Source organism: Littorina saxatilis, linkage group LG2 (genome assembly GCF_037325665.1).
Source record: "Littorina saxatilis isolate snail1 linkage group LG2, US_GU_Lsax_2.0, whole genome shotgun sequence".
NCBI lineage: Eukaryota > Metazoa > Mollusca > Gastropoda > Littorinimorpha > Littorinidae > Littorina > Littorina saxatilis.
Genome location: NC_090246.1, coordinates 13,883,886 through 13,896,385, shown reverse-complemented (window position 1 = coordinate 13,896,385; position 12,500 = coordinate 13,883,886). Strand labels below are relative to the sequence as shown.

Below are 12,500 nucleotides of genomic sequence, written 5' to 3'. Positions count from 1 at the left end.
CAGACTACAACCCGCGAAGAGGCCTCTAACGTCATAGAGTTCTTTGAAGAACAGGACCACTCCTTCGACGAGACAAGCCAGCCCACGCTGTTGGTGGTTCCGAGTCCTCACCAGAGCGGCAGCTTCCATCACCGGAGTCCTCGCTCTCCCAGCCCCAGCTCGCTACACGCTAGCGTGGGTTTGAACCACCTGGACAACCTCATCAGACTCATGGAGCAGCTGTCCAACCTCAAAGACGAGAACGTGAAGCTGAAGAAGAAGTGTGACTACCTAGAGACCACAAAGAACTTGCTCAAGGCGCGCAGTGAACTCATGTCCACATCAGACTCCTCCGCGGCCTCTGGTTTCCAGTCTCTGCCCGCCTCCAAGCATCACAAGGGTCATCACCATCATCATCACCACCACCATCGCCATGGCGACGGAGACAGGACTCGAGAGCCGCGAGGAGGTCGTCCGCGTTTATCCAGCGCCGAGGATGTGCAGTATATAGAGATCTCAGAGTCCGCCTCGGACCAAAGACCTAAGCGTCCCAAGGGAGCCATGCATAAACGTAGCTTCTCCACGGGTTCTTTAGAAGTGGAGATCTTAGACGAAACGAGCACTGCGGACGGAAGGGCCATGGGCCTGACCAAGTCTAAGAGCGGCAAGAGCGTGTTCTCTAAGTCTCCCAAACAGAAGTCCAAAAGCTCCAAGTGGGCACGTGTGAAGAAAGTGTTGACGGGGCAGTTTTGGTACGAGGACTTGGGCACCACGTTGAAGTCCCTCAAAGAGTTTGGCCGCTCCACGCAGAGGTATTCCACGGTCAGTTCAGAAGGGCACGAGTTCTCTTCGACAGGTCGTCTGGCCGGAGAGCCTCGCTCCCTGGACACGTCTTACGACGCAGAGTTCCTCGTCCCGCGTTTGCCCCGCATCTCTCCAGGCTCGACGCCCGAGGCCTTCAGCGCCGGCCGGTCCCCCCAGTCCGTGATGGGCCCGGGAGCTGGGGGAGGAGGGCCCGGCGGGGAGGAGCAGGGTACGGAGATCTGGATGGGCCCGCCAGGTTGGTGGGAGCAGTACGAGGCCAGGAAGCGTCAGAGTGAGGCCTCCTCGGCCAGCGACGTCAGCTCCGTCATCGAGGTGAAGACCATGTATTTAGGCAGCAAGCAGAAGGACACGGAGCGCCTCCTCAAGGTCAAACCCCTCATCCGCCGCCAGTCCTCGCCCAGCCTCATCTCGCCCAAAGACACGGACGAGGACGGGGATGGAGAAGAGGAGGGGGAAGGAGACTCCAGGTTCGTCCACCGCTCGTCCAGCTACAAAGGGGAGGAACTCGACCTCCCCAAAGACCTCAGCGTGTCCGCGTGCAGCTCCAAGTCGTCGGACTCCAAGAAGCTTCACCGCAAAGCGTGGGGGCGCGTCAAGGAGATGATCCACGTGCGCAAAGACAGCGCCAAGAAGACGCGCTCCCGCCGGTCGGATAAGGACCGCGATCGCGAGGAGTGGAGCCAGGAGGAGACCTCGGAGATCGACATGGAGGGTCTGCTTGAGGAGCATCTCGCTGCGGAGTTCGGGGAAGGCATCATGAGCCGGTCTACCCCGAAGACATCCCCCATGGTGATGCCGCGTCAGACCGCCAGCAAGAGTTTCAGCGAGTCTCCTCCATCCCAGGACCCGTCGTCGCCTTTCTACAAGCTGGGAGGCTCTTCTGGCCCCGACGTGGCGGCTTTGCTGGGTGAGTTTCTGTGTCGGATGTGTAAGGGTTTGGTGGGTTGATTTGAGCGAGTTTCTGTGTTGGTTGTGTACGGTTTGGGTAGGTTGGTTTGAGCGAGTTTCTGTGTTGTTTGTGTTCGGTTTTGGTGGGTTGGTTTGAGCGAGTTTCTGTGTTGGTTGTGTACGGTTTGGGTAGGTTGGTTTGAGCGAGTTTCTGTGTTGTTTGTGTACGGTTTTGGTGGGTTGGTTTGAGCGAGTTTCTGTGTTGTTTGTGTACGATTTTGGTGGGTTGGTTTGAGCGAGTTTCTGTGTTGGTTGTGTACGGTTTGGGTAGGTTGGTTTGAGCGAGTTTCTGTGTTGTTTGTGTACGGTTTTGGTGGGTTGGTTTGAGCGAGTTTCTGTGATGGTTGTGTACGGTTTGGGTAGGTTGGTTTGAGCGAGTTTCTGTGTTGGTTGTGTACGGTTTGGGTGGGTTGGTTTGAGCGAGTTTCTGTGTTGTTTGTGTACGATTTTGGTGGGTTGGTTTGAGCGAGTTTCTGTGTTGGTTGTGTACGGTTTGGGTAGGTTGGTTTGAGCGAGTTTCTGTGTTGTTTGTGTTCGGTTTTGGTGGGTTGGTTTGAGCGAGTTTCTGTGTTGGTTGTGTACGGTTTGGGTAGGTTGGTTTGAGCGAGTTTCTGTGTTGGTTGTGTACGGTTTGGGTGGGTTGGTTTGAGCGAGTTTCTGTGGTGGTTGTGTTAGATTTGGTTGGTTGGGTTGGGTGAGTGTCTGTATTGGTTGTGTTAGTTGTTTTGTGGATTGAATTAAGGGAGAAGTTTTGAGTTTGTTGTGTTAGGTTTGGGTGGATTTGTTTGGAACATTTTCTGTCTTGGTTGTGTTAGATTTGCTTGGTTGGGTTGGGTGAGTGTCTGTGTTGGTTGTGTTAGGTTTTGTTGGATTGGGTTGTGTGCGGTGTGGTGTTGTGTGGTGGGATGTTGTGTTGAGTTAGGATGTGGCCTGGTGTAATATTTATATCTATATATATATGTGTTGATCCTTTGTGTTGTGTTTGTACTCGATTGATGTGTAGAATTGTGAGGTGTTTTGTGTTGGGTTGACTATGTCTGTCTGTCTGTCTGTCTGTCTGTCTGTCTGTCTGTCTGTCTGTCTGTCTGTCTGTCTGTCTGTGTCTCTGTCTCTGTCTCTGTCCGTCTCTCTCTCTGTCTGTCTCTGTCTCTGTCTCTGTCTCTCTCTCTCTGTCTGTCTCTCTGTCTCTCTCTCTCTCTCTCTCTCTCTCTCTCTCTCTCTCTCTCTCTCTCTCTCTCTCTCTCTCTCTCCGTGTGTACTTGACGAGTATCGTACTGTTGTTTACTCTGACTGTGTGTGCCACTATTCGTCTATAAAGTGTGTCTGCATGTAGGTCCTTCTGTGTGTATCTTGTGATGGAGGTGGAACTCGAAGATATAACCCGTGCTAAAAGTTCACACTCTACATGGCATCCCATTAGCTTGCTACGGGTGTGAAGGAAAATAAATATGTTCGCTTATCTAGACTTGCGTTGGCGTTTTGTAGATATCCGTATGTTTATTTTACCCTTCCAACATAATCATTCTGCTATTTTTAGTCGGGGTTGTGTGCACACATAATCTTTTTTTCGTTGCACAAGCATATGTTCTGCGTAAACAGCTCTTTCAGAGCAAGATATTTGTATATAAGCATGTTTTGGTGGATAATGAATGGCTGTTTATGATGGCTTAGATTGCCGACTATTTTGGCACATACTCTTCCAACATCACACTGGGGGTGTCCGATGGTTTTGCGCTGTTTTCTTTATTCTGTTGTTAAATATTTACAAATCAGGGTTCGTGCGTGACATTCCAAGTCGTATTGCCATGACCAAGTGACTGGTATTGCTTTTAATGATGAGAGAGGGAGGGAGGGAGAGAAAGAGAGAGGGAGGAGAGACAGAGAGAGAGGGAGAGAGAGGGGGGAGGGAGAGAGAGAGGGAGGGAGGGAGGGAGGGAGGGAGGGAGAGAGGGAGGGAGAGAGAGAGAGATAGAGAGAGAGAGAGAGGGAGAGAGAGATGATGATGATGGAACTTTATTTTTCAAGGATAGAGGTTTAAGGCGACGCCTTTTCTTACAACCGGTCCTTACTTCTAATACAAATGTCTAATAAATGATAAACAAGTAAAGCAACATGACAAATAAACAAATTAAACGAACGACCCAGCAAACAATCGACAAGTAAGCAAACAAGCAAACAAACACAAACAACAAAATGACAAAGTAAGCAACATACAAATCAAAGCCAAACATGCAACATGTTAATTGAGGTTACACATGTAAAGTGATCGACGGTAAAATTCACACAATACCAACGTTTACACTAATGCTTGCAATGATTATATGGTGTACATGATGATGATGATGAAGATGATGGAGATATTATTAAAGATGATGATGATGATGATGATGATGATGATGATGATGATGATGATGATGATGATATGATGATGATAATGATGATGATGATGTTGATGATGATGATGGAAAATCGCAACAGAGAGAGAGAGAGAAAGAGAGAGAGAGAGAGAGAGAGAGGGGGGGAGGGGAGAGAGGGAGAGAGAGAGAGGGAGAGAGAGAGAGGGAGAGAGAGAGAGACAGACACACACACACACACATACAGACAGACAGACAGACAGACAGACAGACGAGAAAAGCAAAAAGGAAGAGAGTGTGTTTGTGTGTGCGTGCGTGTGCCTTGCTTGTGTGTGTGTGTGTGTGTGTGTGTGTGTGTGTGTGTGCGTGCGTGCGTGTGTGTGTGTGTGTGTGTGTGTGCGTGTGTGTGTGTGTGTGTGTGTGTGTGTGTGTGTGTGTGTGTGTGTGTGTGTGTGTGAATGTTGGGGTGAATGCGATCGTGTGTCTGTCCGTCTGTGCGCCTGCCTGTCTGCCACTTTGTTTTCTTGTCAGCCTGCCCTCTTGCCTTAAATGTATTATTTTCGAGTCTTTTCGTTTCTTCGTTTGTGCTTCTGTCTCTGTGGATCTGTGTATTCTGATTTATTTGTGAAACTCTAGTGTTACCATCAACAACACCAGTTCCAAGAGCTACGTGCGATGTAAAGAATCACTTAATAATAAACACTGTCATATCATCGCCTCTGTGTTTACCAGAAGATAACTTCAGCTTCCAACTTAAATAAATACAGCTATTTTTATCTTTAGGTCTGAGAAAGTAGATTCTCTGCAATTGCGCGAGAAAGTGTTTAGAATAGGAATGGTCTTATTTGGTTTTCAATTTGTCTTTATCATAACATTATTAATTTTGTTTTGTCTCGAGGGGGTGGGGAGGGGTGTTTCTGGTGGGAGGGGGGTAATTAATATTGTATATGCTGTCTCGGCTTCTCTACAGAGCTGGCATTTTTACTTTCATTAACTCAATTTGCTAGAGTACGAGCCTGCTACTGCGTATTTACATGGGTAATTGTTTACTGATCAGATGCTTTCAATGCCTACTTAAAGATTGGCCATTTTTCTGAAGACTCACAAATCAAAGATACTATTAACTGTAGTTTAAAAATCAAAGATAATTAACTTAACTGTAAGGTCGTCGATGCGTGATTGTGTCATTCACCAAAACAATCATATCACAATCATAGTTTCATTGTGCAGATTTCACACATTTGTCTGTGTGTTGTGCGTGGGGGAGGGGGAGTTATCTGTGTGGATTGGTGTATGTCTGTCCGTCCGTCTGTCTGTCTGTCTGTCTGTGTCTGTGTCTGCTCTCTCGCCCTCTCTCTCTCTTTCTCGCTTTCTCTCGCTCCGTCTATCTGTCTGTCTTTTCCTATCTCAACATTGAGAGTTTGATCATCCGCAACACAACCAACAGACACAGCAACAATCCAAAACACACACACACACAGACACACACACACAAACACACACACAGACACAGACACACACACACACACACAAGAGAGAGACAGAGACATCTGCTATATAGCAACTGTTTCAGGGCATCAGTATCTGAAAGTGCAATACATCCAATCACTTTATGTAGCCCACTGGTACGGAATCAGTCTCTCTCAGGTGTGGAATAATTACTTGTCTTAAACATCAGATGTTTTGAGGGTTTCGGTACAGTGGGTCCATTTAAAAATAATCCTATGGAACAAAGCCATTTCAAATAAGTTTGTTGTTAATTTGAAGCGGTCAATTTGTTCATTTGCTTAATGAATTAATTGGTGAAATCGTATTTTTCTCCCATCAAGGGAGGTAACTGTATTTTCCTGTCATTTGTCTAACCCTTCTTTCTTTCAACCCAGTGATTTTTGTTATTGTCCAAAACAACAAATATTTCATCATAATCAGTAACAATAAGGACAAGGATCGAGTAACTGTATGTTTAAAAACCTACACATTCACCCACACAAGAGAGAGAGAGAGAGAGAGAGAGAGAGAGAGAGAGAGAGAGAGAGAGAGAGAGAGAGAGAGAGAGAGAGAGAGAGAGAGAGAGAGAGAGAGAGAGAGAGAGAGAGAGAGAGAGAGATTACAAGGGAAAGCAGTCAAAAGTATTCTCAAATTTTGAAAATGTAGAATCGGTTGGCAAGTACTCTCAGTCCCAAATCGTTTTTCTCAGTTTCTTGCCTTGTCTTCTGGTTCTTTATTTGTAAACGTAGCTGATGGAACAAACTATTTATGAGGTACATGCAATCCCAATTAAACAAAAGTTCAGAACACAGACACGGAGGACACACACACACACACACACACACACACACACAACACACAACACACACAACACACACAACACACACACACACACACACACACACAACACAACACACACACACACACACACACACACACAACACACAACACACACACACACACACACACACACACAACACACAACACACACACAACACACACACACACACACACACAACACACAACACACACATAACACACACACACACACACACACACACACACACACACACACAGACACACACACACACACACACACACACAGAGAAAACGAAAGACAACTATTCCTTTTGTTCTTTTTAGGGATTAGAAGTGACGTACATAAAAGGCGTCGTCGTAAGTTACTTTTGTTTTGGTATGCAATTCCTCTTGAAAAAATTACGCAAACAATACACACTCATTTGCCCCCAAACCAAATCATTATTATATGATGATATTGATTGTTCTTTCAGAATTTATAATCGTCAATCATGGATGGTTTTCATTAATAGTGAATCAATCTATACACCAAAGTGAGTTTCTTTAGGATTCACGGAGATAAATCCTTGCTAAAACGGTATGGGGAACAATCTTCAGTAAGTTTTCTCGACAGTTGATTCTACAGAGATGAAAACGATCATAATATTTCGGCCTAAGACAAAATGTTCAAATATATGTAAACAACTGTATCTTTAAACTATCTTTAATCCAGGCAGGTTCCTTTCACGTTTGATTTGGATGATCATGATTGCGTACACTATTTTTAAGGCAATGTAAATGACATCAGCCAAAAGAAGACACATTTTAAAGGCCGACGGATATGTGTGGTACTTAGCTGGAATGTACATTCTTTCTTTCTTTCTTTATTTGGTGTTTAACGTCGTTTTCAACCATTCAAGGTTATATCGCGACGGGCTGGAATGTACAAGTCTCGCAGGTCTTTATACTTAGGACAAACAAACAGAAAGTGAATCTCCGATTCCTGGGAGTCTGCACAAAAAGGGCAAGAAAAATGATCTTGTAATTTCTTGGAATAACGAAGGCGATGTGTATCTGGGACACACCGAGTCTAAACCTAGTCAAACTTCTTCTGCTCCATGTACTTTTGATTACTGAAAAATACGATGGCAATTCGAGAATCTCCTTAAATGACCAATAGAACGCATAACGATCTTTTGAAACTAAATCACTATTCCAATCTTGCATAAAGCAATCAATCAATCTTTGTCTAAACACACGAAGAAATGCTCCTACATCAAACACTCCTTGGTTTTCCCAGACATGTCCAAACCCAAAACGGTACAACTGACATAAAACAAACAGATGAAACCCAGTTGTTCTTGTCATTACAATGAAGATTATACAACATCTTATAGCACTTAAAAGGTACACGATCATCCGTCATTCTCACAAGTTTTAACCAAAATTTCACACATTTTGAGTAAGTACAATACATACCTGCCTGTTTCTGCGTACATAAGTACGCTTGGTGTTTTAATGCTGACACTTAAAAACCGCTTTAGTGCAAAGAGATGAACCCTTTCAATAGTACAATGATCTGCAAGCGGTCCCCATATCTCGGCACCATAAGTAAGCATGGGTTGAATTTGACAATCAAATAATTTCAAAAACAGCTTGGGGGATTGTTCTCCAAGCGACCATAAAATCTTTAAAATGACAAGTACTCCTTTTTTGGCCATCGTGGCCATGTCTTCCAAAGAATAGGAACAGGTGCAACCTGTTGAAAATAGGACGCCAAGGTATTTATACTGGTTTACAACTTCCAGTATCTTACCATCATAAAACCACCTTTCCCTGGCTGCTAGGTGACCTCCGTTTATGAACACCACGACATTAGACTTTCGCAATTTTACAACAAGACCAAGTGTATTGACACAGTCCCTTAGTATGTTAAGTTGTTTTTGAAGACCGACAACAGTATTCGAAACAAGAATAACATCATCAGCGAAAAGCATAATCAAACTCGGAATCAAATCTAGGGAGAGTGTGATACCGTGTCCGTGCTTACCATTTCAAACTGTAATCTCCTCGGTAAGCTCTTTAATAAAGAGGGAGAACAAAATTGGGCTGCAAATTTCGCCCTGTTTCAGGCCAAACGGGCACTCAAAATCTTCTGAGTGGTCGGCTCCTATACGAACCCTTGCCTTAACGACAGTGTACATGCTTTTAATTGCTCTGAACATTCTTCCTCTCATTCCCCGTTTCTTCAATACACTCCAAAGACACGCTCTGTTGACTGAATCAAACGCTTTTTTTTAAATTGACAAAAGCACAATACAACATACCCCAACTTAACAATTGCTTCTCAACTCAACTCAACTCAAATTTATTAATCCATATGGAAATTATATTGTAACAATACTCATTTCCAATCAAAAGAATAAGAATGCATAATAAAAAATAAAAACATCATAAGAAAATAAGTGAGTATGATTATTATGAGTATGATCACAGAGACAAAAGAGTGAAAATATGGTCTACTGTGCTGTGTCCTTTTTTAAAACCTGCCGGTCAGCGTTGTCATACACTTCATCATTTAGTTTTGATACCGTTAAAAAGGGTGCCGCCGCGTGTTGTGTTTTAGTCTGGTTAGGTGCCTCCGGTAGGTGGGGGAAAGTGCATTGTTGTCTGCAAGTTTGCTGCTGCTTGTTGGACCTTTTTACCAAATGCTTAGTTGTACGTTGTTGCTGTTGGCGGTTAGTGTGTGTGTGTGTGGCGGGGGGATGTATGTGTGTGACTGTGTGTGTGTGTGTGTGTGTGATGTATGTGTGTGTGTGTGATAGAGTTAGAGAGAGGGTGATGAGACAGATACCTATGCCTTACCAATCTCTCTCTCTCTCTCTCTCTCTCTCTCTCTCTCCTTTCCAGAAAACCACGTAGTAGGTAGGTGACGGCAGCCAACATGCCAACGCGGCAGAGAGTAAAGAAGGTGGGGGCATGAGGAGGGTGGGTGGGGGAGGGGTAGGGGGGATAGGGAGGGGGTAGGCGTAAGATGTAAGGAAGATAGATCAGCCCGAAGGATTGATCCCGATAAGCCCAGCGGAGGCCAGACATCCAAAACGCGCGCTATTTTTAGACGCCAGCAAACTGCTGGCACGCTGCACTGCACAGGTAGATAGACACACTCTGCCAGAATGGGAAGTAAGGGTGGGGGTGGGGGAGGGGGACTTGGAGAGAGAATGGGAGAAAGAGGGGCAAACTGAGAGAGAGGATGGGCAGAGATACGGTGACAGAGAGAAAGAAAGAGAGAGAGAGAGAGAGAGAGCGAACAGGAGAGAGGGAGAGGGAGATACTTTTGGACATAGGCGGAGAGTTAGACGGAGAGGGGGTGGGCGACTGAACGAGAGAGAAAGAGAGAGAGAGAGAGAGACAGAGACAGAGACAGAGAGAGACAGAGACAGAATGCACAGCGGAGAGTAGAAGCCAGAAGGTTGGCTGAGGAAGGGGAAACAGGGTTGATGTTTGAAGTGGGAGAGAATATCTACAGAATCTTGAAGAAGAAGGAAAGAGATAAGTAACTGGGGAGAGAAGGGAGGGGGTAAGGTTGGGTTCTACTTACCTGAACAGGTAAGGTTAATGTGTAGGGGGTGGGGGGTGGTCGGTGAGAGGAGGAGGATGACTGAAGGGGGAATAAAAAGAAGAGATGGGGGTAGAAAAAGGTGAATCATGCTCCCCTGCGCGCTGGCGGGCGTAGTCGTGGAGTATGTTGAAGCTCACAGCCTCTGTGGTGTCGGTACAAGCAGCTTGCTGTGGGCTGTAAGTTGGTTGGAAGGTGCCCTCTGTGCCTTGCCGCTGCTCCCATTTTTCTGAATACTTTCCCCTTTTTATGTGTCTGTGTGTCTGTACAAATTTGTGTCCGTTTTTTCGGGCGTGTTTTTGTGTGTTTATATAGTGCGTCTGTCTACTTGTACGTGGTTTTTTTGTGTGGTCTCATTTCTCTACATATTTGGCTGTTTTAATGTGTCTGTCTGTCTGTTCAGATTTTGGCCTGATGATCCACTTGTCTGTGTTGATATATCTCTGCATGTGCGCGTTCTTTGCACTACATTCTTTTTATGCCTGTACAGATGTTCGACCATTTGTGACCCTCCACCACGGAATGAGTCGCATGATTGTCACCTTTGCATGATTTTCATATTTGTACATTTTCCTAAAGAGTTTTTCATGCTCTATCCAGTGGCGAAAACCGTTTTAGAAAAGAGCGAAAACTGTTTGAGTTATAAGCCTGTGACTAAGTGTTACCAGACACTCCCCGGACTTATTAACAATTTCTGAAGCAAATCGAACACGAAGTGGACTACTGCGTTCGTCTGGGAAAATGTGACAATGTTGCTGACAGGTGCCATTGTTTAATTTGAAACTTTGAACTTCCGGCGGAAAGGAAGTCAGACACGTGTAGACAAAATACATTCGTGTCACGCACAACACTGAGTATTGGTAATTCTGGATGAGTCCATCTCTCGACAGAGGGGGCTCGCGTGCTCCAACATTATAATGAGCCAGTACAAAATGCTGCAGAAAAAGTGTAAACAGGTTTTCTGCAGTAAAACAACATCACCGTTTTACTGCAGCATTCTTGATTTCAATTTTACTGCAGTAAAACTGTTTTGCTGCAGAAAAAAACGTTGCTCTCGCGAAAGATGACATTCAGAAATGCTGCAGACACAAACAGTTTTTCTCCAGCATTTCTGTTTTTCTGCAGAATAACGGAATAAAGTCATAATCCGCTAAGGATAGTATTTCTGTGTTTATACACGTCTGTGAAAGCCAGTCAGCTTGACTCGCCCATCTGTCAATCCCATCTTCTCTGCATGGTCTGTCTCTCCGTCTGTCTGCCGCCTATGAGTCTCATTCGTGCACTTATCCAAAATGTATCTCCGTCTGTCTGCCGCCTATGAGTCTCATTCGTGCACTTATCCAAAATGTCTCTCCGTCTGTCTGCCGCCTATGAGTCTCATTCGTGCACTTATCCAAAATGTCTCTCCGTCTGTCTGCCGCATATGAGTCTCATTCGTGCACTTATCCAAAATGTCTCTCCGTCTGTCTGCCGCATATGAGTCTCATTCGTGCACTTATCCAAAATGTCTCTCCGTCTGTCTGCCGCCTATGAGTCTCATTCGTGCACTTATCCAAAATGTCTCTCCGTCTGTCTGCCGCCTTTGAGTCTCATTCGTGCACTTATCCAAAATGTCTCTCCGTCTGTCTGCCGCCTATGAGTCTCATTCGTGCACTTATCCAAAATGTCTCTCCGTCTGTCTGCCGCCTATGAGTCTCATTCGTGCACTTATCCAAAATGTATCTCCGTCTGTCTGCCGCCTATGAGTCTCATTCGTGCACTTATCCAAAATGTATCTCCGTCTGTCTGCCGCCTATGAGTCTCATTCGTGCACTTATCCAAAATGTATCTCCGTCTGTCTGCCGCATATGAGTCTCATTCGTGCACTTATCCAAAATGTCTCTCCGTCTGTCTGCCGCCTATGAGTCTCATTCGTGCACTTATCCAAAATGTATCTCCGTCTGTCTGCCGCATATGAGTCTCATTCGTGCACTTATCCAAAATGTCTCTCCGTCTGTCTGCCGCCTATGAGTCTCATTCGTGCACTTATCCAAAATGTATCTCCGTCTGTCTGCCGCATATGAGTCTCATTCGTGCACTTATCCAAAATGTATCTCCGTCTGTCTGCCGCCTATGAGTCTCATTCGTGCACTTATCCAAAATGTATCTCCGTCTGTCTGCCGCATATGAGTCTCATTCGTGCACTTATCCAAAATGTCTCTCCGTCTGGCTCTCTCTGTGCTAAATGTGTACTTTCCTACCCGTTTCTCCATTCATATCAAATTGTATATGATTTGCCATGCGATCTATGTATTCCTGTCCGGTGTTTTCTACACATGTTTGTTAGCACAGACGTCTGTTTATGGAGGATTGCTGGAGTAGATAGACGGGCAGGATTACAGTGTCATAACCAAAAAACCTTTACGATAGAGCTGTGCGTGTTTGTGTGTGTGTGTGTGTGTGTGTGTGTGTGTGTGTGTGTCTGTGTCTGTGTGCGTGTGTGTGTGTGT

General features: G+C 45.3%; 1 protein-coding gene across 2 annotated transcripts in view; it reads left to right on the top strand.

The window, feature by feature from the left end:
* The window catches only part of LOC138958246 (pneumococcal serine-rich repeat protein-like), a gene marked incomplete in the record, with an annotated part of 119,495 nt that overhangs the window by 26,166 nt on the left and 80,829 nt on the right, over nucleotides 1-12,500 (top strand). For both annotated transcript variants that reach the window (XM_070329360.1, XM_070329359.1), the window contains 1 exon segment: nucleotides 1-1,711. This exon segment is cut by the window's left edge and continues 987 nt beyond it. In XM_070329360.1, coding sequence (XP_070185461.1) covers nucleotides 1-1,711 — 1,711 coding nt within the window.